The sequence below is a fragment of the Papilio xuthus genome, unplaced genomic scaffold (genome assembly GCF_000836235.2).
Source record: "Papilio xuthus unplaced genomic scaffold, Pxut_1.1 DF825928.1, whole genome shotgun sequence".
Lineage (NCBI taxonomy): Eukaryota > Metazoa > Arthropoda > Insecta > Lepidoptera > Papilionidae > Papilio > Papilio xuthus.
In genome coordinates, this window is record NW_013532721.1 from 1,538,920 (window position 1) to 1,564,018 (window position 25,099).

Consider the following 25,099-nt stretch of genomic DNA (forward strand, 5'->3'; position numbering starts at 1 on the left):
TGCTGCGTCTCCTAAAAATGCAAAAGGATGTCAGTAGTGCTAACCGTTTCATTTTTATCTTTTTTGTACATTAGAGTATTCAAGCTTTCAAAATACATTGAACATAAGGCGATTTGGCATACATTGTAAAAAATAATAACATTTGTTATTGATTATTACACATTTCATGAATGTAAACAATTAATTAAGGAATCTGAATTTTGAATTACAAAACATTTATTAAAACGTAACACACTTTAATAACACAAAGACCTTTTAAGTGAAAATTTTTCATAGATAGTAATATCACAGAACATAAGTAAAAAAAAGGTTTTGTATTTTCTGATTTTTTACCGATATAAGCTTTGTGACAATATTAATTTAAATGTGTTAACTTAAAAAAAATGCACACCAAAGGGAAAATAGAAAATGTAACGCATATATTTAATAATACCAAACTTAGACAAAATAAAAATCGCATATTCGAATAATACTATCGGCGTTAATATAACCTGAGGGCCTAGCACGAAAATTGTAAGAAAGTATTCGTAACGTAATCGACAAAATATGGCAAAGTTTGTGAAAGACTTGTCGTTGTGTTTTACGCTCGTACGCTGTACAAATGTTATACAAATTTTGTCGATGCAATTACGAACATTTTCTCGCAAATATTCGTGCTAGGCCACTGTTGCGGGCAAGTCGAAAGATTGATGCGAACTGAAATGCTTAGGATAACCGTTATGAACGCCTATCTAGAGCTAATTAAATGATAAATACTCCTTATACGCTAATTTCGACTTAAATTCTAATTTAGCAACGTATCACATCCATCGACCAATCCGTAGCCGTAATATTCGAAAGACAGAGCCAATACTAAACAGAAAATTTATTCTCAACGAAAAAAATAATAGTTTATTGAGATTTCCGACTAATACGATACTAAAATGATAAAAGATAGTTCATTTACAATGTATGATATTAATTATAGAATTAACTCTTTGCATTAAAATGCATTTTTCACTGCGTATACTTAACAATAAGTACATCCACATCATGACTTCAGTATTCTTAGTACAGAATTATCAATTATACATAAACGACATTGTTCGTATTACTTCCATTTAAATGTCAAAATAATCGTTTGGTATTAAACAGTAAAATACGCAATATCGTTCTGAGGCTCATATATTTACAGTACTTCTTTAGCCCGTTGTAGTTTTCATCGAAAAGCTAAGTCTATGTATGGTTATTATGAAAACATAAATTGTACGATAAAATACATACTGTCGAAAATTGTATAACTATGTATCAAATATAACATATTTATGCATAAATAAATTGTAGAACATATATGAGAATACAAGGATGAAAAATTAAATTGTGCATCAACTTAACACTTGGCTTCAAAAAACCATTCATGACAGGGATAATGATGACTATGAAATTATATAATTAAAGCTACAAAAATTTTATGATAATGTGAATTAATATTTCGAACATACGCCCACATAACCCACTCGATGTAACTCACATACTGTTTTAATCAATAAAATATGTCTATTCAATGTTTATTCACTTGTCACTGGTGTTCTACCACTGCTGGTTGGAAGGCAGGTAGTCAGGCGGCGGCACAGAGGGCGTGGTGGTGGGCGGCGCGTAGGGCGGGTAGTACGCGCCGCCGTACCCCGCGTAGTACGCCGGGTTCGGGTACGCGCCGTACCCCATACCGTAACCTGCAATTATTTTATTGACTATTTATTTTAAAGCAAAGTACATACGTAAGTTTCTCAACAGAATCTATCTCTAATAGTGATGTAAATGAGAACAAGTACAAGTCTGGCCCTAATACAACCTTAACTTTACTTAAATCGAATTAGAAACTGATAAATAATTACCTGGATATTGACCATAAGATACTTCTGGAGGCGGATTGGGAGTGGGATATGGATGTACAGGTTTCAGCGCACCAGTTGGCATCGGACTGCTTAGCGGATCACCAAGCGAACCTGGTACTTTCCGCACGTCGATGTTAGGCGTCACCGGAGGACCACCCATAAGTCCTATGTTCCCCAAGGCCGGGCCCATCCCCATGTGCTTCGAATGATCTAAACTTTGGCCCATAGTATAATCGCGAAGGGGACTGATTTGGTTGTCGTGAGACATGCCCAAAGGATTTGGTCGTGGCCCACTGAGAGATAAGTTTTGTGCTATAGAATCGCTCATCCTGGGTTTAGGTAAATGGTTGCTAAGCATCGGATCGACTCTAGGTTTCTGCGTGCTCGTGCCGAGTAGACTAGATACACTATGAGACATATTTGAACTCGGTATCGGCGGCCTTTCTATGTTTACGGGCGTTTCTATGTTACGAGGTTCGGGAGTGATTTCAATTTTAGTTGGAGATTTTTTCTTTCTAGATTTGTTGTTTGTTTTTTCATCGGTGATCGGCGAATAAGATTGTGTAATATCGTCCAAATTCCTTCGAAAGTCTGGTACGCCTTCATTGTTCAATGTACTAGCGGTTCTTTCTAGCTGAGTTAAACTAGATTCCGTCTGTGGTCGGCCGAAAGGTCGTTGGTGCCTATAGTTCTTTAATAAATTTATTTTCTTTTCGATTGGTGTTTGTTCGTGCATTTCGTTGTGTGACAAGTTCATTTGATTGCTGGGGGCATCAGACATTTCTGTAAGTGTTTCGTTTATGGATTTATTTTCTAAAGCATCTTCGGGTGGTAATTTCTCATCGGTTGTGAGTACCATTGGTTCACTATCGTTATTTTTCTGATCTCTTTCTGTTGTATCTTTTTCAGCCTCTTGAGGAGCGTCTGACTTTTGTAATTCAGTATTGTTTTCTTTACTTTCGGGTTCTTCTTTCTTGTTTGTTTGCTCGCTTGCTTCTCGTTCCTTTTTATCGTTTGGTGAATCCTCTTCCTCGTCGCTGTCTAATACCTGAGGGTCATCATCTGACTCTAAGTCCATTTTCTTCGACTCATTGGAAGCAATGTTTGTAGGCTTTTTTATTTGTTTGGGAATTCTTGTTATACTAACAGAACCAGGTAAATTGGGCCGTAGCAAACGCGCGTGATTCATTGGTATTTTCGGTCGCATCGCTGTGTACGACTTCATATCTCCTAAGCGGCTTCTTATCTCTGCTATCTTTTGTCCAGGTAATACGGGCCTCATTTTGTTCTGTCCTAACATTGAGGGTCGAGACATTACTCTTTGCATCCCTGGTCTAACTCCGGTCTTAGATGTTATAGTAATTGCAGAGTTATTTTTTAAAGATCCAGGAATATTAACTGCGGCGCGATTGCTCAAAACTGAAAAAAAAAATTGAATTATGAATTGATAAACTTTTCATAAGAAAATAAGATGCATAGAAAATATTATACCTTTCTTTCCTATTGGAGTTCCTTCTTTGACTTCGGATCCTTTTTGCAAACCTTTGAGTGACGTCTTAATGGCAATTATTTTACCAGACTCGAGCTGCATATAAATACCTTTCGGTGACTTTAATACCATGACGCGCTGTCCGGCCTTTAGAACAATATTAGTCTTTTCGGCCGAATTCGTAGGTATAACAACATCTGAAAAATAAAAAAAGTATAAAAATTTTGCTATTTTGCTAGGCAAAACAGCAACTCGATAGTAAGCAATAATATTAAGTGTATGGATGTATTTATATTCAATTTTTTCGATTACTATTATCCACTGTCAAAAGTGGCGATTGACATGTTTTTACACAAACCTCCCAACGACCCAATAGGTATCAAATGAAAAGACCTAACTATTAGAACAATGTGGTAAAATCCAATTAAACACATCAAAAAAACTTAAAAATGAATTACTGAAAGTAGTTAATGAGTTTAAAAAAAAATTGTGTGCACTGACCTAGCGGCAACGTCATCTCCTGCGCGGTCATGCCCTGGCGGCGCCACACGTCTGCGGGTATCCAGCGCGCGTGCTGCATGGGCCGCACCGAGGCGACGGGCCGCTGCACCACCGTGCCGTCCGCCGTGCGCACCGCGCGGTACGCGCCCGTCGGCTTCGGAGCCAGCGCCGCCTTCTTCTCCAGCTCGTAACTATAAACAATATATTAACATAAGGTAAAATTCGATCTTTATACCTAACTAGCTGTCTAGTGGATGGAGCTACGCGCGGAATAAATAAAAAGCTTATTTAGTAGCCTTCGTGTTCTTCCAGATATGTCAATAGTGATCACGCAGTCGTTCTGGATACCATCTATAAACATCCATTTATATGTAAAATGTCTTACCCTCTTTGTGCAAGTCTTTTTTCGGCGCTAGATAATTTCTTCTCCTTTCTATCAACTAGAAGTGATTCATGCTGGAAAGGTTCCTTGCTCAACAATGTGCCGTGCTTTGTGAGAATACCTTGCATCAGCAAGTCAACATACTTTTCTGCGTGCTCCGACAGATCTTTTACTTCTGATTCCTGCAAACATATTTCATAAATATATCAATTATAATAAAAAAAATCATGCATCACGCATAATATTTATAGATACAAGGGTCTCTTTCGTTATGGGTATCGTTATACGTATGGATTTAAATAACATTATTGTATTACTTTTTCGTCATTATCAAAGCAGAGATTGGTGATCTCCTTCATAGAGAGCACGGCGTCGGGGTTGCATTCGTCGACGACGCGGTCCGCCATTCCCTGCTTGTTGATCTGTCTATCGTAAATCTTTTTCTCCAAGCACCAGTCCATCACGAAGCGATACACGAAACATGGCTTCTGCTGACCGTACCTGAAATATTAATAATCGAATTGATATAAATACAATTATCAAGCTCCATAGTTTTATAAAAATAAAAGTGAGATGTAGAAACAAAAAAGGAAGACAGACAATGTGTTCGAGGGATAAGTTTACACGAACCATGATGTGACGTCATAGTTCTTTAATCAAAAAGTATGTAGTGTGTTGTGCTTAATATGTATTTCTTACCTATATACTCGACAAACAGCTTGAGTGTCGTGACAAGGGTTCCAGCTAGCGTCAAACACAATGACCCTGTTGGCCCCCACCAAGTTGATACCGAGCGAGCCGGCGCGTGTCGACACCAGGAATAAGTATATGTTAGGATTCGAATTAAATTCATTGATCAACTTCTCTCGTTCCAAAGCGTGGGTTGACCCGTCTAGTCCTGTAAAATAAAATTTTTAAGTCTTAAGACCTATAGAATAAATACGATCAATGTTAAATGTTTTATTAGGAACTTATAAAATACTTACTGTAGTATGAAACATTTCTCTGCCATAAACTAACTGTACCAGGGATGTAATTTTTTTCCAAAAAATCTTCAATAAGATTCAATGTAAATAAACTTTGACTAAAAAGTAATAACCTATCTCCAACTTTGATACTTTCATTGAGAATATAAAAGAACAATTCCATCTTGGCGGAATTTTCAATAATACCAGGCACGTAATCCTTTAACAATTCCGCTGCCCAATCGTATGTCATTTCTTCCGCCTTTTTCACCATAGCTAGCTCCTCTTCTTTATTCATTTTTTCCTCCTTTTCACTCTCTTCAGATTCCGATTCCTCATTATTCTTATCTTTCGATGATTTTCTATCTTTTCGTCCCTTCGCATTGGGTCGTCCTCTGGCCTTCGGTTTTTCCGCTTTCTTACTGTCTTTTCCTTTGCCTTTTTGTTTACCTTTCTTGGCGGCTTCATCAGATTCTGATTTATCACTTTTAGTTGCGTCTTTTGCCGATGCCACATCTTTTGTAGGACCTTCAACAAATTGGTTTTTAGGTGACGCTGCCAACTTGGAAATATCTCTTTTAGTTTCATCTTTAACAATTTTCTTGGTATCTAGATCTTCTATTTTGACCTCTCCATCTGATTCAGATTTCATTTCTATTTTGTCTTCAAGTTTTAGTTTGTCAATTTCCGTTTTAATCGTATCAGTGATTGGCCATGCTGTGACCGGACTTCCAGCGCTATCGAGAGGTGGTTTCGTTTCAAGGTTAGACGAGAAAGGCGGGTACTGACAGGGATAACTACCACTCGCACCTGTCTCTGGCTGATTTGGATATAGGGGATTTTGCTGGTGATAATTATATGAGTTTTCGAAAGGAACATTATTTTGAGGATAGTTTGGTTCAGGTTTCCTCTCAGTTGTCTGATAATTGGGATCGACATTCATCTCAGTTTTAACTGTAGTTTGATTAGGCAAGGGATTACTTTGAGACTGATTAGGAGGAGGATTGTTTCCGTAAGCAGGATAATTTGGATTAGGATTATTATATTGGTTGTAAGTAGGTGGGACATTTGATCCATAGCTCGCACTGTTTCCAGGAAACGATGGAGGTTGATACGGTGCATTGGAGTAATTTTGAGGCGGCTGACTACTCGGGTAGTTAGTGGGTGCTGAAGCACTAGAATCAAATGCGGGATATCCTGGAGTAGTTTGATTAAGAGGTCCCTGAAAGGGAGGCCGGTGTTGATTGGCGAAATTATCCTGGTTACCGGGATATTGTGGTATTTGATTGTTAGGATATGGTTGATTATTTGGATCCATTGTATTAAAGTTTGATGGATACGGTTGACTATTATTGAAATTAGGGGGAGGATTACCAGCAAACTCTGGTTGTGGTTGTGAGTTAGGATACTGTGGGTTATTATAGTAACCTGGGTTACCGTAATAGTTGCTATTGTTCCAGTAATTTTGATTATATCCTTGGTTACAATCGGAATTGTTCTGAGGATACTGATTAGGATAATTGTTGCCGTATGGAGGTTGAGGTTGTTGATAATAATTGCTATTAAATTCTTGATTATAGCCTTGATTAGGTGGATAGTATCCTGGTCCAGGGTTATGATATTCTTGATAAGGGGGATATGAGGCTTCTGGTCTACCGGATCTGTAGGAGTCGGGCATCCCTGGTTGCCCGGGTAGGCCTGGTGGTCCTGGATAAGGACCGTTTGGAGGGAATGGTGTATTTCCAAAAGTTCCCGCATCTTGACGAACATTTCCTGAACCAGTTGTATTAGGAGGTATAGTAGCTGCCGGTTTTTTAGAACCCTATAAAAATAAAGAAACAAAAATTTTGAAGTATTTTAAATTGTACTTCTATATTTGGCATATATTGTGGTAACTTACCCGAGGTTTAGCCGCCTTTTTAGGATTTCCTCTCGATCTAGTTTGTCGGCCGGCTTTGGTAACTCCGCCTATTTCCTCTAAATCTAGATCTTCTTCAATGGCCATGTTAACTTCGTTTCTTTTTCTAAGAAAATTGTATAAGACATCTGGATGATTCCATATCTGAAAATGTATTGTTAATTAGACGATGTCGATAAATCGTATAATGCATTATAAGGAGATAATATATTTACCTTGCAGCAAATAGCGAATGCTTTTAACGGATTTGGTACTGATGTAGTTCGAACAACTTCATTCATGAACTTGTCGTACAATTTTCTTTGTAAAGGTGTCATGCGTACGAGGAGGACGTATTCCTCTTTCTGTGGTAAAGTGGACTGAAGCACGGCGTGAGATCGTCTGTGAAACATAAATTGTGAAAACTAATGTTTTAGGCATTTAATCAGTTGGACTTAAGGCAGTAAACATTGAAACAATTCTCGTTACTAGTAAAGAATAAGACACTTTTTCAACTTTTTAGTTTAAGGACAGCAAGTTAGATTTAATTCCAAATCACTGTTTTTGTAACTTGCATAATGCATTGTAATTAATTTTAAATTACCTTTGTACAAAACCCACGAGCAATGAATGAAGAACATGGGCTCTATATCTCATTAGCCGAATGTCCTGTGGCGTGGAATCAATACATTGTCCATTTTGTATGGGACGTTCAAACATGTTGCAAAACTCAGTCTTACTGCCCAAGTAATTTGGTCGCACAAAGTCAACCATACACCAATATTCCAATAAGTTGTTTTGTAAAGGATAACCTGAAAATAAATTTATAACATATAAATACTTTTTTAATACTAATAAATACTTAATTTAAATTTCGAAGACTTTTTTCGTTAAAAGATTAATTTCTAATTTCAAATATTAGTTAAAGGAATAAACTCACCAGTGAGAACGACACGGCGTTTTGTTCTCATTTGTTTTAAAGCATAAGATATGTTTGAATGAGAATTCTTTATTCTATGACCTTCGTCACATATCACCAAGTCTGGACCTGGTCGAACCAGTGCTTCATACATTTCTAAAAATAAAATATAAATTGTTAATAGATTTCAGATTAATAAAAAATATATTAAATATTAAAATAATGTTGAATCTTATTACCATCTAAGAGTTTTTTGTCCTCGTCAGCTGGACTATCTTCTTTTTTCTCCTCCTTCTCCTTATTTTCTAGGTCATTTTTATGTTGGATTTCGCCTTCGTCTTTTTCACCTCGTGATTCTTCTGGCTTTGACATGTTACTTTCTGAACCCTGAAAAAGTAAAATTTTATCAAGAAAACAAACGACAGTCCTTAGACATTGGTCCTTACTGACTGATAAAAAAGTAAATTGTTTTATGAATCAATATATACCTGCATTTCTTCACTAACTTCATTTCTATCATTTCTCTGTGCTTCTTTCTCTTTTTCCGCTTCAGCTTTCAACTCCGCCTTTTTTTTCTTACGAGGTTTCTTGTCTTTTTTCATACTCAAAAGTCTATAAAGTTCGTATCCTATCATGAGCACACCGCCAGTCGCAGTCCAGTCCTATAAAAGTAATTGCAATAAAGTACTATTGATAAGAAACTAATTAAATATTAATAACAAAATCAGTTCTTTTCTTTGTTTATTATACATCCCTACATGCTTCATATATACAGTAGCATCAAATTAAAAAAAAATGAACATACCTTAACAACTTTGGCGCGCATCTGCAATGTCTTGTGGCTGTCATTGAGGACGTAAATGGGAAAGTTCCTAGGACGCACCTCGCCATGTGCTGCCAGCGGACTGTGGCTGGCATCTAGCGGAAGCCACATGTTGAACTCTGCCACCTAGAAGTATTATTACAAACATGTCAACACACACTTTGATTGCAAATCACTGTTGTCTTGTACATTTGTAAGAGGACGAAGATACTATAAAACCTAGCAAGCGGTCACTAGTACAACTTAAAGTAATGAAATTTAGAATCATTAAAAAATAACTTACCCAATTTTGTAAAGTATTAATTGGCATAATACATAGTACAGTTTTTGATGTTGTATGCCTCAGAAATATGTCACAGAAGGAGACAATCTGTAAAGTCTTTCCGAGACCCATTGAATGCGCTAATATGCAACCAAATCCTGCTGACGTTGAAAATCTCTCAACAGATTCTATGATATTGTCAAACAAGAACCGCACGCCTCCAATCTGATGGCAAAGAAAACATTTATAAGGTAAAAATAAAAATATCTGCTAGACTGATAAGAACACATCAATGTTTCAGAGATTAAGTAATTACTCCTAAGTACAAGTATTTTATTATATCAAAAATAAAACAACAAATTGTGATATACCTGATGTGGTTTAATAATCCTAGCAATTTGCGGAGCTAAGAATATATCTTCTTCTGATTCGGGATGACCAATGTTTATCAAGACACGTCCCTGCTCGTCTGGTATATTGTAAGTGTCGTTTACATGCAGACCTTTATGTAACAAAAGAAAAATATTAAATCCTCAGTATAATTTATATCATAATGTATCTCATTGTTTACTTTAATACGTAAAAATCCTAATGGCACTGAACTGTTTTAGTAAACAATAGAAAAGTCTATTCATATCATAACTTAACTGATGTGCAGTCTGTGTATTCACCAACTAGTTTCAAATCCATCAAGGAAACTTCATCACATAAGTTTTAATATGTTAATAGTGGAGCCTCACCAGAATTAGCGGGATCTTCTTCAGCCTCAGGACTTGGTGGTACTTCTGAATCTGACAACATTATGCAATCATCAGAGTCTGAAGATGATGATGAAGTTTCTTCACCGCTACTACTATCAACAATTTCAACCACCTGAAATACCAAATTTGAATTGTCAAATGAACATCATAAACACTGTTTTTATTCATTACTTTTACATGATCTTTGGAGGTATATTTTCTGTTAACCTGATGAAGTATTTCATTAATTGTATATGGAGAAAATATATATAGTTTAAAAACTATTGTCAATTTGCACTCATGAATAGCAGTAATTCATTGAATTCATCTTTTAATATATTATTAATTAACATACCTCTTTCTTTTCAGACTTTTGATCGAGTTTGCCGAGCTTTTGTGAGAACATAGCTGAAGTTGTTGGCTTTTGGACTTTGGTAAGTTCAACTTGCCCATGTTTAATAGTCCTCTTTATTTCCCCTGATGGCATTTTCACTGTTACAGTGTTTGGTAAACTAAAAATAAAACATTTATAAGTAACTAGTTCCAAAAAAAATAAAAATAAAAGTCAAATGACATACTTTAATTTTTGTCCAGGCCCAGACTTTTTCAATATTGAAGATCCACCTTGTAATAAGGAGAGAGTTTTCTGGTGAATTTTATTTTGTCTGTTCATTGCGATTTGTCTTTGAACCTGAAAATTTTGTAATAAGATATATTAATGCCACATTCCAACATTAAATGACCCCTAAAGGAAGCGCCAATATATTAACTGTGAGTTTTGCAGTTGATTAGTATACCATTGTGGAATAATATCTTCCACTTATGTAGAAATTAGCCATTAATGTTTCTATAGGTAGTGTATACTTTTGATAGAAGGCTAAGATGATAAATAAAAACATCCTTTCTAAGATTTGTGTAGACAATTCATAATCTTCAGAGTTCAATTTATACATCTCAGTATTTAGCCATATGTTTAACTTAGTTTTCATATATGTATTTTTTTAACATCCCAAAATAAGCAGAATTGCAAGTGCAAGAATGCAGTCATTGCAAGAATATGAAATGCGATAAAACAATCTTATTATTCATATATGATGTCATACAGGTATTTGATCTTCTTAGCCTTTTAGCTAATAGTACATTTCTACTTGATTTTATGAACATGTACTAATTCTTTCTAATATTATAAATACATAGGTTTATATTGATGGATATTTGTTAGAAGGTATCACTAGAATTGGGCAAGGGATCTTGCTGAAATTGGGTATAGATGTAGAACATAGTCCGAAAGAACACATAAGCTAGTAATTAAGATTTAATTCCTTGCGGAAGGATTGCAGGCATCAGACAGTATCTTGTAAAAACAATAAATTATATAAGAATCAAAATTATCTCATAACATCAAATTTCAAAAACTGTTTTAGGTTAACTCAAAAACAATCAATTAAAATACTCTTTAAATTATTGCTGTTACAATTTTTTTATATAAATGTGGACTCTCCAGGCAATTTGTGGCCCTGAACATGTAATACAAACCAATTTTTTACCAAACTATCTTATCAAGCAAAACTGTAATAAGTTACCAGTTTTATATTACTAACCTCTCTGATGATCCTCTGTTGTTCTTGTACACGAGCCAGGCGTTCAGACTCCTGTCGCTGGGCCGTTAAGGTTGATGCATCCAAATTTTTCTCATCCATAACTTCTCTGATATTTCTCCTTACATTAATTGCATTAAGATTGTTCAGTTTTTTCTGAAACACAAAATCTAAATTGTATCACATTTTTCCTATTATATCTTTGGTTTAATAAAAATATTCCAACTTATTGTATATGACCGTAAAATTTGACTGCCCATAACACTTGTGAACAATGTTTTGGTTATTATTATTTAAAAGAAAATGAGTGGGTAATACTCTCAAATAGTGTTTCAACAATGGAATAAAGTAGTCCAAAATAATAAATAAGCATAAATATAAGAAAGAAAAGTATGTTCTATAATGATATATTTAAAAGGAAAAGTATGTTTTTGTTACTAGGATAAATGAAGTAATATATTTAACATGTTACCTCTTCTTCAGTTTCAGGTTTCTTTTCATCCTTTACAGGACCCTCTTCCTCACTTAACTTATCTTGAGGTTTGACCTCATTATTGTGCATCTCACTTCCATTGTTTGACTCGTCAAAGTCCTGGCTAGCCTCATCTTGCTTTATATCTAACAAATCCTCTGGACATTTGTCTGGGCATAATTCACTTGTTTCAACTTCGGCTATCTCAACATTTTTACTCAAGTCAATACCCTCATTTATTATATCACTGATTGAAAGAGTTTTGGGCTCTTCATTTTGCTTTAAATCAGTATGGTGAGAAATTATGTCTGAACTTACAGGTTTCTGCACTGTTTTCTTGCATTCCACAATATCACCTGTCACAGGATCAATGTAACTTTCGTTTTCCTCCTCTAACTCCTGAACTGCATTTGGATTAACAACAAACTCTTCCTCAGATAAACCATCACTTTCCGATTTGCTATCTTCACTAGAAAAGTCACTTAGTTCTAATATATTGTTTCCTACTAAACTACGAATTGATATACCAGTGTCTTTTTTTAACTTTTTAGTAAAATCATGAAAATTTTTCACTGCTTCTAATTTTCTTTTGTGGCTCATTGGTCGAGGGCGCGGAGGCGCCCGCCGACGAGGATTCATAGCGGCTGCTTGCGCGTAGTGAGCGCGCTGAATTCTGGCGATGGTCTCGTCGTCGTCATCGCTATCCCAAACTTCTTCTTCCGAATCATCCTCTTCTTCGACTCTACTTTTCATTTTGCTTCTAACAGAAGTGACACCACCAGTATCACCCATAATAAATAAGTAATTGCTCTAAATTAACTTGGATTCATGTTAACAGCAAAGGTAGTCATCAGTTTCCAAAGATATTTTACAAAGCAATATCTAAAACAAACATATTTACAATAATACATTTATACCAAAACATTTGTCGAAAGTGTGAAAATGTATTAATTAATCTTATTATACAACGACAATCTTTATTATAAGAGAGTTCTTTGTAGCTATCGTACGGGACGCTGTTGGAAATTGAAGGGAATAGAAGCCGGATGACACAAATATTCACACTGCACACTTGGCTGTATCAGGATACATTATCAACCTGACAGTATTTGTTTAAAAGGGATAAACTATCGCTTACAAATTAACATCAGCAATTAAATTTTAGGAAGCCATTACTTCCGCAATAAATAGCATTCGCCTATTTTATACATATAATTTGTGTATTCGACAAGCGTGTTTACAAAAATTGTTAGATATCGAAAATGTGTCATGTCAACTTTAATGGTAATTCAAAACAAGGTACGTAATTGCATATCAGTTTTGTCATTTTAGTTCATGTACAGTGAATGGAAGTTTAGACAATAGCAAACAAAAAGCGACTCTAAAAACATCGACAGATAAGGTGAAAGTTTATGAAACAGTTATTTTGTATAATGGCAATGATGTGAAATTGAAAGGGTTGTCATTATCTTTTTGTCTATGACTTTTGTAAATAACAATTATTTGTAAAACAAAATAAAAAAAATAAAAATAATTCAGTATTTTCACACTTTTACGAATCATGAGAATAGTAACAAGCAAAAAAACATGTATTTACTTTAAATGCTACAAACCATACGTTAAAGAGTTGACGAAACCAAATCATCAATCTAAGGTTTCTTCTCCACCAGTGGTGGATTTGGCCAAGGAAGAGACGCATACAAATACGAAATATGCTCTTTCAGTTCGTTCCTCCTGTCGATTAAAACTGGGCAATGGTCACTTCACTATTTTTGAGGAATTCTGATGGCCACTTGCTACATGATACGATAATTAAAAAAAGTTTGACTCGAGGCAACTATGTAACACTGCTTATTGCTGTACCACAGGCTGAATTCCAAATATTGGCATTATATCGATCCTCTTACTCTAGCAATTACTTGTGTAAATAGTTATTGGTTGTATAAAGCTTGTTGTTTGTGTGACTTCCACTGCATCATTATCATTTTGTATGAGTCCATGGCTAAACATAAGCTTTTTCTTTTCAAACACCTTCTACAGTATGCATCATCTGTCATATATCCCTTAATTTAACTTGGAAATATCACATAGATAACATTGTGTCTATACCAAAGTCTCAGACATGATATTTAGTTAGTCTGCTTGAAAACCACATATAAAAAACTTTTCTAAGACATGATAGAGTGCAAGAACACAAATTTTCAATTTATTCTCATCACCACTTTTGACCATCTTTTGAAACTCTTTACATACCAAAAAAACCAAGATGAATAAATTATAGTTTATTAAAACAATTATAATATAATTCCAAACTATTTTATTTACATTATTCAGTGAAAATTTCTAAAAACATTTAAGCAACACCAACAAGGCGATTTTCACGAAGTCTCAAACGACGCTCACGTTCAAACTCCTTCATGCGGAGCACATAACTGTAAAACATATAGAACATTTCAGCATATCTTAAATTGGTCAATGGGAACACTTACACTGTGCATTTACTGTGAAATAAATTTGGTATCAAAATATAATATGAACATTCGTCATATTTTCATTTAATGCTGTCTACAAAAAGTAGTAGTTGGCTATTGTACCCATTTTACAAGTTTTTTATTAAGGGTATAAGTTATAAGCTAGTTTTAAATTAGATCTTTGATTTTTAAAATATAATTTTGAATGATTAATAATTGAGCATAAGTTCATAACGGAATATAATTATTGTTATCTACTTACTCTTGGTGCTCGCAATTCAGATAATTGTGTTTCTCATGAGCACATCGGTACAACATCGGCATATTTTTGTAACGACACACTTGATATTCCAGCAAATGATGGGCACAGTAGTCGCGTTTCGAGGGAGGTATTCTTGCTGAAATTAAATCTTCATCTCGCGCTATCATTTCTGTAGGTAAAAATTATGTTTTAACGATTTTTTTGAATTTAACACTTTACTTCGAAGTAACACTGGCATATAATAACAAAATAACCTGCCAAATTATGTAACAGTTAAAAAAGAAAAAAACAATGACTGTCATATACTACTAAGAACAATTTATCTTTTGTTTATTTTAATTAATAATTATGATGTACCTCGCTGTTTACGCTCAAAAGAAAACCCATCTTGAGGATTAAAAGTTGGTTTATCGTCCATGTAAAGATCGACATTTCGGGCATTATAAGAACCCATTATCTGTCCCATTTTAAATGCGAATTATTCTCTCTTCGACGGAATGGAACTATAAATTCAAAACACCTTATGGAAAGTAACTTTTGTTTTTAGATGGTCTTTATTGTTTTTAGGCAAGTTGAAAATCTTATGAAGACGATAAGAAATGTCATTTCGGGGATCCTTTGCTGCATTGCAGGGATACCAGTATCAATTGTTATTGTAAACTTAATTCACAACTTTGCTATTTAATAACTTTCCCCAAATTTTTTGTTAATTTTTTTATAGTGTTTCAGGAGATGAAAATTTAATTTTACATGTAAATTAAAAATGTTAATTAAAGGGTACGTAGTGAGTGTCTATTTAGTAATAAGGGTGTTGATTTGATTCCGAAGGAGTATACCATACCACAGGACTACGATACGATCGCATATTCCAATATTTTATCTCTTTTACATTTTCCATCCAATTTTTTTATTAAGTTTTTTAAAATAAAGCCAGAGTATAGATTTAGCTTAGATTACCATTTTAAACTTTTATGGAAAGTCAGTCTCGATCCGACTCAAAGCCGAGTCAACGGTATCGATTTATATATATTAGTACCGATACCATCGAGCGATTTGTGTAAATATGAAAAAGTATGCTTTTGTCGTTATAGTATTATAACCGGTAATTCTGCCGTTTTGTAATCTGCCTAGGCAAGTTGTAGTCAGCAAATTGGATTCAAATTGCGAATGTAGGCACTCACCAAGTGACAAGCATTTCAACACTGTAATTATTAATACCCAACTAGCTACCTCCTTGTTTTATGTTTAATAATAATTTTTATTAATCCCAGAATGAATGACAAATAATTTATTTATTTTAGTTTGAATTTAACAGAGTTATTGTGTCGTTGTCGTTCCCTTTTATTAAAAAAAATAAGACAGCCTACATTAGTAAATAAATTAAAAATATTCGGGTAGATGCAAATACATGACTGTGGTAAATGCAAGCGCTAAATTTAATATGTTTATTTGAACAAAATGGATATTACAGAAAGATTTAAATTGCACAAATTAATAGTTTTAAGGACAATAGGCAAGGGCACGTATGGGTGCGTTATTTTTTTTATTAAAAATTGTGAATGCTTTTGTATGCCACATTAACCACCAGTTTTAACTTTTAGAAATGTTTACTTATGTGAAAAAAGGAATAAAAAGTCGCTAGCTGTAGTAAAGGACATTGAACTGAATACGAAACTACAAAACCATAATAAGGTAAATAAATTATACTTTATTTAAATATTTATTATTACGACGTGTCTTACGTCAGCATTTATAGCTTTGTTTGTTTGATGTATAATTTTAGGAAATCGCCAATGAAATTAAAATATTAGCAACAATGAGCCATCCCAATATAATTAAGTTTTATAATTGTTATTACGAAGAAAAACATGTGATGATTTGTATGGAATATGCGACGAAAGGAAACTTAGCGGAATATATGTTTGAACGTTGTCCCAATTTGATAAAACAGACGGTAATGAATGCTAATTAGTATAACATTAACTTCATCTGGCTCAGTAGTATTACTTAATGAAAATACTTTAATTTTTCAGGAGATTTTATTTTATTTTAGCCAAGTCCTTTTGGGAGTACGCTACATACACAATTTGGATATAATCCACAGAGATTTGAAAGCAGAAAATATCTTATTAACAGGAACACATGGTGTGATTGTTAAAATTGGAGACTTCGGAATTTCAAAGATGTTAGCTAGGTTGGGCATAATAGATGTTTCATTCGGTTAACTTATTTCCATATAAGAAAGTAAAAATAATTACTTCATTCCAGTGCAAAGAAAACTTCAACTGTGATTGGTACTCCTTATTATCTAGCACCTGAACTTTGCGAGGGTAAGCCATACGACACCAAAAGCGACGTGTGGGCGCTCGGATGTATGTTATATGAAATGTGCACACATAAGAGGGCCTTTGACTCAGAGGTTAGTGAAAAATTATATAATGAAACTTTTTTTATTGGTCTTAAAATCTCGTTTACATCATGCCAGTAGACTAGGACAATAGCGCTGGTCTGGCATGTATGCGCTGCCTGTTAGTGTTTACATTATGCCAGTTTTACGCCAGCGCTTATTTTGTGCGCTACTGTCCTACTGTATTAGCATAATGCAAACCAGCCATAAAAGAGAGGTAGTTTTCGACTGTATATTCCGTTTCAAATTAAGGCTTAAATCTTGTAAAAGAATGTTAACTTTGATAGATGCTTGCTTTACTTGCAGAAAGGACATCTTAGCTGATATTGAGAGTAAGGTGTTGTGTTTTCTCTACGAAACTGTAACCCCTCATTGTAATGTTTGTTTTCAGTCACTAGTGGGGTTAGTAAAAGTGATAACAAGTGGTAACGTCCATCCAATTGATATGACAGTGTATGATAGAGGTCTCCAAGATCTTATAGACTCAATGCTTTCTGTAATTCCGGATAAGCGGCCGACGATAAAGGAACTATTAGGCAGACCCATCCTTTTACCTACAGTCTACACAGTTTATTTAGATGCTGGCAATGATGAACTGTTATATGCTAAATTTTGTAAATGTTTTTAAATCTACGAATGTAATTTTTAATGACTAATAAAATGACATAACAAGTATTAATTATAGACAGTAAAATGATGATTTGATTAAATAAAACAAATAATACTTTAGATGTTTTTATTTCTTAAAAAAATATAGAACTTTGCACTGCACTAAAATTTTGAATTGAACTTCATATTAGTTGGTTGGTAACTAGATTCTAATATGATTTAAACATTGTTTATATTGCCTACTTCTTGTTGAAGATGGTTAAAAGTGTGGTAAAGCAATAAGAAATAATAAATAAGCAGGAATGCTTCAAAAGTATGCAAAGTCTAAATACTGTTTGTGTGATACCCACCTTGCTTTAAATCCATAGCTGTATTTTTACCGATATTTGTTTTTTTTTATAGCAAAAGGTGACAAAGGTGCATGCGGCCACTTGAATTCGCCAAAATAATGAAGTAACTGTTGCCCATAGACATTTGACAGAGGAGGGGATGTACAGAATGAGGCAATTTGCCCTTCCGATGTTTCCATTCTGTCAGGTGTCTGGCAATCTGCCAGTTCTAAGTTCAGTAATCAATAAATACTTACTGATTTTCATTCATATTGTGAAAAAATTTTAGTTCAACTTATAGCACAAACAAATTATTAAACCACAACTGTTGGGTCATGGCCACAACAAATGTATCACTATTTATTGAATGATACATGAATGTATAGTCGCAATTGCAATATCTGTCTTTTGTAGCAAAATATACTGGGTCTGTAACCTGTTATATATAATTATCTGTTCTTAACATCTTAATACTTAAAATAATGTAAAAACATTACTTTTATTAGTGTGTATTATCTGTTCTTACAGCTAAAAATCTAGAAAGTTGAATAAAGTTTTTAGGTTGAAGTACTCAATGGAAACACAAGTGTAACAACCTTATTGTAATATCTGTTCTTAGAGCTATTATCAATTTCCAGTCTGTTCAGCCTCCATTTCTTCATCCTCATTTTCTGAAATCATAGAAATATCTTGATTAATTAGCAAATATTTTTATTTATTTTATCAATTTCAAATCACAGGTATTTCCCATTGGTCCGATTGATTCTTGGGATTCAAAAGGCTCAAAAAAAAAAAAAACGGAAAAAAACTAGGCTGATCCGATCAGCAATCAAACAGGTCAATGGGATTCTTCATTATTAAATAATTCTTAATGACTATGAACAAGAAATAAAATTTTCCATTGTGGTTAGTCTTTGTGTTGGAATACTTACGTTGACCATTGGTCTGTGTTGCAGGTTGTAATGGCTTCTGTCCGGGAATTTGACCTGATTGCAACATTCTTGTTAACCTCTCAACCTCTTGCAAGGATGAAGCATTTTTGATTGCCTCCCTGATCTTGTGGATTTCTTGAGGATTCAAATCTACAAAAAAATGTTTAATTAATAACAGTAACACACAAGAACATCATCTTAATTATATTTGACGATTAATTTAAGAGCTAATTAAAATGTTAACACTAACTGGTAACTTTAGGATCAGGCATATTTCCTCCAGGTACAAATGTTTTTGCTTTTCTTGAAATCTCTTTTTGCATTTCTTTGCCTTTTTTACTCTTGAACAAAGTATTTGCCTCATCCCTTTCTTTTTGCTTAATCTTTCTGAAATCTAGCAATCTCAGCTCTGGAAATTTAAATGCTACATAGGCTCTGAAATCAAGAACATATGATTTATTGCATGCAAATGTCAAAATTTAAAATAAGAAAGACAAACTGAAATACCTTCCTATATTTTTATAGAAGATAGCAAACAAATGGCCAGATGAAAGATCACAACAACTATGTGGTAAGATGATGACATTTATATGATTAATACACATTTTAAAGTTAATTATTACCTGTAGTGCTGTTTGTTGGCCACAGGGTTGTGCATTAGTGATAGAGTTTTTAGTTTAGGTAGTGTTGCCAAAGGGTCCAAGTCCCCTAATTCACCAATATTGTTATTTGTTAAAATTAAAGACTCTAAATTCGGCAGATATTGTTCCAGATTTTCACCTATTCTCCTGAAAATCATAAAATGAATATATGAATAATATTTATGCTTAAGATATAGCATAAAATATATGTAGAAAATATGTAGTGTACTCACACAATACGGTTATTATTAAAAAATAAACATTTTAATCTTTTTAGCAGTGGAAATCCATCAAGTTTTCGAACATCGTTATCGGAGAAATCAATTGTATCAAACTGATCCAAAGTAGCTCCTAAATTTTCTATTTGCGGAATTTTATATCCTGAAATAATAACTTTATTATTACTTAAATTCCTTAAGCAAAATCAATCACAATTCACTTACAGTAAACAACTAACCTCTAAGATCCAGCTCACGATCTCGGCATGGATTCATATATTGCATTGAATTTTGAATGAGTTCTGTTGTTAGTTTCACCATTTTTATTGAGGTTGGAGAGTAAAACCATAAGAAATATAAATCCTATCGTCCTTAAGAGTGTTAAACTGTATTAATATAGTTTATTTTATTGTATACCGGATTTTGTTTTAAGTTTATTAAGCATTTCACACAGAGTAATAATCTTGTGTCCAAAGAGTTGCCAGTGTACTATATTTGTAGATTATAAATTATTGATGAATGTCGCCACTGTTGTTTTAGCCTGACTAGGTTTGCCTAGTAATGAGGACAAAAATTGCGTTTTACATTTACTTTAGGTGTAGATAATGTTGCCAGTTTTATAATTTCGAAATTCCATAAAAATGCGTGATAAGTTCTTATGACACGATATGGTTAATTTGGTCTCCTTGATGTGTCCATCATTTACCATCGCGCCCAGTTATACCCTAGTAGCTGTTGCCCGCATCTCCGTCCGCGCGTATTAATAGAAAAACTAAATAAGTAGCCTGGGTTCGGACTATGTTTTACATCTATACCAAATTTCAGCTAGAACAGTGTAGCTGTCCTTGAGAGACGCAATAATAAACATCCATCCGTCCATATAAGCTTTATAATGGTAAGATAACGCTGTAACGTAACCTAGGGGCCGGAATGATATGTTTTGGACGTACTACAATTTCTTAAGATGATAAAGGGTAAAAAATTAAACAACTTCGTTTTTCTCCAATATCTTTTTATTCTAAATACATTAATATTCTTTAATTCAACTCAAATATTCATTAAAACTATTACAAGCTATTTTATTTAAACATAAAAAGTAATGCAAATGACCAGCATTGCACACTTTTAACTCGGTATTTATAATAATTTATCTAAGTATTATTCATATTAGCGATAGTTCTCCACATCAATAAAATATTAGCGCTCCAAGCTTCAGGGAGAGACTACAGGATTCAAGTAAAATTATGACATGCCAGATGTACATATAGCCAACTCAATAAAATATCACATAAAACCTTTGAACTTTGCTCTTTGGTAAAAATCGAGTTAGATGAACAGAAAACAAAACAAACACAATACGATAAAACGATAGGGGATATAACATATCACGACCACTTTATGTTATTTGATTACAATAATAAACATTTAATACATGTAATAGTTCTATTAACTGCAACGAAGTTTTTACAGCAAGCGTATTTAAATCTAGTTACAATTTAATATTTTCGAGTAGGTTATAGGTAATAACATATGCTATTTTGTTCTAATATTTAAAAGTAAAATGTTCCAAATTCGTAAAGGATGCAAAAAGTACATCGAATCAGAATTTTATCAAAATAATCGGCAGTGCAGCTGCTACAAACTTCTGCCACAGATAAAGTAAACATTGTAACGACTAAACATTTACAAGTCTGAACTTGACGAATTTGGATGTATTCCACAACATCGGTAATTCTAAGATTTTGTCCAACATGCAGTGTATTCTTAAATTACGAATGAATATGGTATTGTACTTATTGAGTACGTAAGAAAGTTTTTTACACAGATCATAATATAGTACAAATATCTTTATCCAACATTAACATACATACACAATTGTTACCATAATTTTAAACAATCGTTTATAAGCGTAATGATTTGTTTAAACATACATATATACTGTAGATAAGCGTTCCAAATTAATTTCGTCGCTTTTGACACATCGAATTCTACTATGTGAAATTTTAAAATAAGAAATTACAATTTTTAAGAATGCTAAAGGCGACAGAATTTGGTCGCCAGTTGAATCTTAATTTACCTACGAAAATATTGTACATTGGACCTTCATTCTTAACACCGATGAATGATTAGTGCGATTAACAGGGTAATACTGTCCGTTGTTAATAAATGTACCTTTTCCGTTGCAACAAACAAATTTGACGGCGAGAAATTTATTTAAACGATTATTTATAGTAAACAAATATCTTTTGAGTACATAAAATACAGAGACCAGCTCACAAATAATAAAATCGTAAACTAAGATGACGGCTCCTATGAAATGCACATAATACAGTTAATTAAGTATTACACCCCGATGTAAACGAATACGGGAGTAAGTTTAGTCAACGTGGATTATTGGGTTGAGGCATCTAAACCTAATCACTACTTTGGTAATGGCTACAAGAAAAGGATGCGAGCCGCGGATTCAGATCTGAGGCGTCGCGAAGACAACAAGCTAGGCACATTTAAATGTATACATATAGATACATACAAACTTCGAGTTGTGTGAAATGAGCATTTACATTGATACGAGAGAGAACATCGTTGTGCGCAGTTTCGGAAACTATCTACTTAGAAGTACTATTGCAAGACCCGGCCCACGTCACTATCGTATGCCTCTTAATTAGTACTGTCGCAAACCACGCCTCTGTTAGTACTATTAGTTCGGTTCAAAGATTCAAGCCGTTAGTTGCATACGCGAAGATATTTAAATATACCTATTTTAAAATGACTATTTAGGTGAATGAAATTAGAATTAAAATATGTACGTAATTTACAAAAATAATACATTACTCTAAAGAGAAAATAAAGGGATCGCCAGCGATCCTTCGTTAGAAATGAGGTGCTACAAGGTAATTCAAATCAAGTAAAGCTATCTAACAGGATGTTCTCGGTAGTGTCATTCGGCGAGAGACATGTCGAATATTAAATATTCAGAAAAAACGATACAACAACAACTCCGAAAAGGCGTTTTTAAAATTTACCTTAAAATAGTATTTTATTTTAGGATACCTATAACGTTAATATATTTTGGTGAATAACATCATTATCGCAAACCCGTATTAAATATGAGAAAGTGGATGATATGACAATATAAATTACCCTTTCATACCAATTAATAAGCGTTTTCAATGTCCTTACTTAGCCAGCGCCGGACATGCGGCGCCGACCTCTAATGCTACTTACACCGTAACGTTACGCGAATACCGACTACTGACACGAGGGACACGGGAGAGAGACAGACGACTCGGCTAAACCACCACACAGCTCTTTGGTAACACGACAAAATGAAAGGATAGTAAAAACACTAGACGATCGAATGTTACACAGTCATTGGAGGGACACATTGAGTCGTTAGGTAACTCTAGACAACATTGCGTAGTATTCATACAAATAGTGTCGGAGCGGGCGCATGCTGCTGCACACGGCTCTGACGTTAAGCGTTAACAAGTGTATTACTATTCCGACAAGGGCGCCGCCTAGGGCGTCTACTGCCAGAGCTTCCACCACACCTGCATCTTCTCAGAGAGTTTCTTGCAGATTCCCAGTAGTTTCCGTCACATCCCACCATCTCCCTCCCCCTCGCACTCTTCGGAACCCTCACCCTCCTCTAATGTTACCTGTAACAACAAAATATGAGCATAAACATCTCACTCTCTACTTTCGGTTGTTTAATGATTGCACTGCTTTCATAATATTATAGGAACCAAAAATAGTTATGCTAAAAATAGTGTAGCACTTTTAGACAATGCCCAAAGTAATTTTAAAGACAATAGAAATTAGAATTATCCACTACCCATATCCGGGTCCAATTTCTACTTATAACAAATAAGATCGATAATATTTAAACCACGATACGTATTTAAACACAACAGATAATGAGATTATTGTGCGCAATACCGGTGGCAATATATTAATATAAATTAATTTAATCCCCGCCTTACGGTCATAATTTTTTTCCTCATGAATCTAAGTAAATAATTAAGACGTACCTGGAAGCGTATTTGTTCCGGACGATCGTCGTCGGCTCCCGAATGAGAGGCGGAGACAGGTGCCGGCGGTGGCGACGGTGGTATCATGCTCTGGTAGTAGTCGCGGTTCTCCTCCAGCGTGTCCAGTATATCTTGGGCGTCAGGATGAACGAGGTCCGCCCAAGTCTCCCACAATGGATGCACGATATAGTCGATGAAACCGACTTGAGATTTCTCAATAGTAGCATTGTGCCTGTCGCACATCGGGCTTATATCCATCCCCTGCTCCCGCTCGCGGTCGCCCTGTTGGAAGAACTCCTCCATGAGCAGAGCGACCCAGCGCTTGTACAGCGGTAACGGTTTGGTAGGATTACTCAGATCGGCACAATGCACGAGATTCTCCAGCACTTGTATCCTATCCGTGTAGTTGTCGAGCAACAGGACGCCGCTACCGGCCACTTTTTTGGTCTCAACCATGGTCTTGAGATCGGCAAGAAGGCTCATGTGCTTCGACATGTCCGTGGAGAGCACCATGTCTATTACCATCTTGCGCAGCGTCTGCCTCTGCTTCTTGTGGAGGTTGACGAAAATGTCGCAACCGTCGTTCTGGAGCAGTTTAAAAGCGACAGCGAGATGATGGTTCTCTAGTACAGACTCGTCGTTATACATGAGAGCGAGCTCTGAACTGGAGTTGACCAGGAACTGGTTGGTGAGACCGGGATGGTCAACGTCATGCACGCAGGCGGCGAACAACGCAGCACACACTTCGATTGGCGTAAACACGGCGTCGAGTGCCGGCGTATTGAGCAGCACATTCGTCGATTGCGTCACGTCAGCGGCGTGCAGAGAGTTGTGGAAGGGATTGTCACGCACATAGTGCTCTTCGAGGGTGATTACGAACGCTATGAAAGTGCGTGCGGGAATCTGCAGCGTGTTGAGGAGTTCGCGCGATGTGAACGCGGCGTAGGCGACGGCCGTCAGCGGACGGCCGCATGTCAGGTCGCCGATGCGGAAGATGTCGACACCCCAGCGATCCAGTTCTCCGAGCAAACGACCGAGCTCCTCCTCGTGAGGTGTTTCCACGCCGTATCTCGGCACACGCTCGCCGGTGAAGCTGTTTGTATGTGTCAGTGTCCTCTTCACACCGGATATCTGGAAATAAAATTACGATATTAATTGAAAACGGTACATGTAAAACAGGAAAATTATTATAAAGAAATTACTTCGTAAACAGGATGCGCAGGGAGGTTAATAAATGTTTAATTTATTAGGCAGTTATCTGTATTTCAATTATAATG

The 25,099-nt window shown here is 35.1% G+C and overlaps 5 protein-coding genes across 13 annotated transcripts in view; 1 reads left to right on the forward strand and 4 right to left on the reverse strand.

The window, feature by feature from the left end:
- Positions 1–1,268: 1,268 nt before the first annotated feature.
- LOC106125333 (uncharacterized) lies at positions 1,269–13,162 on the reverse strand. Of its 2 annotated transcripts, XM_013322488.1 has the most exons (23): positions 13,061–13,162; positions 11,923–12,804; positions 11,454–11,606; positions 10,431–10,543; positions 10,208–10,364; positions 9,853–9,985; positions 9,484–9,614; positions 9,134–9,337; positions 8,833–8,976; positions 8,516–8,689; positions 8,267–8,414; positions 8,049–8,183; positions 7,713–7,920; positions 7,345–7,510; positions 7,112–7,273; positions 5,233–7,033; positions 4,946–5,144; positions 4,564–4,747; positions 4,250–4,428; positions 3,865–4,055; positions 3,366–3,560; positions 1,875–3,293; positions 1,269–1,712 (listed from the first exon to the last, which is right to left on the reverse strand). In XM_013322488.1, the coding sequence occupies exons 2-23, from the start codon at positions 12,712–12,714 to the stop codon at positions 1,570–1,572; spliced, it is 7,131 nt and encodes a 2,376-aa protein (XP_013177942.1). In that variant the 5' UTR covers positions 12,715–12,804; positions 13,061–13,162; the 3' UTR covers positions 1,269–1,569. The 2 variants fall into 2 exon arrangements, with proteins under 2 accessions (XP_013177942.1, XP_013177943.1); XM_013322489.1 differs by having other exon boundaries at positions 11,923–13,151.
- Positions 13,163–14,222: 1,060 nt separating this feature from the next.
- Positions 14,223–15,281, reverse strand: ND-B18 (NADH dehydrogenase (ubiquinone) B18 subunit). The gene is given in 3 exon segments (NM_001311881.1): positions 14,223–14,354; positions 14,656–14,824; positions 15,013–15,281. Coding segments are annotated over 3 exon segments (357 nt in total). The 5' UTR covers positions 15,122–15,281; the 3' UTR covers positions 14,223–14,275.
- A 623-nt stretch (positions 15,282–15,904) lies between these two features.
- On the forward strand, positions 15,905–17,785 carry LOC106125529 (Mitogen-activated protein kinase rl). Of its 2 annotated transcripts, XM_013322767.1 has the most exons (6): positions 15,905–16,184; positions 16,257–16,347; positions 16,439–16,609; positions 16,689–16,849; positions 16,924–17,074; positions 17,454–17,785. In XM_013322767.1, exons 1-6 carry the CDS (start codon positions 16,114–16,116, stop codon positions 17,688–17,690), a joined length of 882 nt encoding a protein of 293 aa, XP_013178221.1. In that variant the 5' UTR covers positions 15,905–16,113; the 3' UTR covers positions 17,691–17,785. The 2 variants fall into 2 exon arrangements, with proteins under 2 accessions (XP_013178221.1, XP_013178222.1); XM_013322768.1 differs by lacking the exon at positions 16,439–16,609.
- An 804-nt stretch (positions 17,786–18,589) lies between these two features.
- Positions 18,590–20,262, reverse strand: U2A (small nuclear ribonucleoprotein polypeptide A'-like U2A). The gene is made up of 6 exons (XM_013322769.1): positions 20,031–20,262; positions 19,807–19,954; positions 19,556–19,720; positions 19,183–19,367; positions 18,933–19,082; positions 18,590–18,671 (listed from the first exon to the last, which is right to left on the reverse strand). Exons 1-6 carry the CDS (start codon positions 20,110–20,112, stop codon positions 18,628–18,630), a joined length of 774 nt encoding a protein of 257 aa, XP_013178223.1. The 5' UTR covers positions 20,113–20,262; the 3' UTR covers positions 18,590–18,627.
- Positions 20,263–20,836: 574 nt separating this feature from the next.
- dnc (phosphodiesterase dunce) overlaps positions 20,837–25,099 on the reverse strand; it is a 204,712-nt gene continuing 200,449 nt past the window's right edge. For 5 of the 7 annotated variants that reach the window (XM_013322383.1, XM_013322382.1, XM_013322381.1 and 2 more), the window contains 2 exons: positions 23,823–24,953; positions 20,838–23,450 (listed from right to left, as the gene is read on the reverse strand). In XM_013322383.1, coding sequence (XP_013177837.1) covers positions 23,388–23,450; positions 23,823–24,953 — 1,194 coding nt within the window. In that variant the 3' untranslated portion in view covers positions 20,838–23,387. Of the gene's footprint in view, positions 23,451–23,822; positions 24,954–25,099 lie in introns of all 7 variants that reach the window. The other 2 variants (XM_013322380.1, XM_013322379.1) reach the window with 1 other exon arrangement.

Bases quoted from the DNA above. Each gene is read 5' to 3' on its own strand.
- LOC106125333 (XM_013322488.1), bottom strand. From the start codon at position 12,714: ATGGGTGATACTGGTGGTGTCACTTCTGTTAGAAGCAAAATGAAAAGT. The intron at 8,184-8,266 runs GTAATAAGATTC...TTTTATTTTTAG, and splicing joins GGACAAAAAACTCTTAGATG to AAATGTATGAAGCACTGGTT. The intron at 7,034-7,111 runs GTAAGTTACCAC...TTATTTTTATAG, and splicing joins AAAAGGCGGCTAAACCTCGG to GGTTCTAAAAAACCGGCAGC.
- LOC106125529 (XM_013322767.1), top strand. From the start codon at position 16,114: ATGGATATTACAGAAAGATTTAAATTGCACAAATTAATAGTTTTAAGG. The intron at 16,850-16,923 runs GTTGGGCATAAT...ACTTCATTCCAG, and splicing joins ATTTCAAAGATGTTAGCTAG to TGCAAAGAAAACTTCAACTG. The intron at 17,075-17,453 runs GTTAGTGAAAAA...GTTTGTTTTCAG, and splicing joins AGAGGGCCTTTGACTCAGAG to TCACTAGTGGGGTTAGTAAA.
- U2A (XM_013322769.1), bottom strand. From the start codon at position 20,112: ATGGTGAAACTAACAACAGAACTCATTCAAAATTCAATGCAATATATG. The intron at 19,083-19,182 runs GTTAGTGTTAAC...ATTTTTTTGTAG, and splicing joins GCCTGATCCTAAAGTTACCA to ATTTGAATCCTCAAGAAATC. The intron at 18,672-18,932 runs GTAAGTATTCCA...CTATGATTTCAG, and splicing joins AACACAGACCAATGGTCAAC to AAAATGAGGATGAAGAAATG.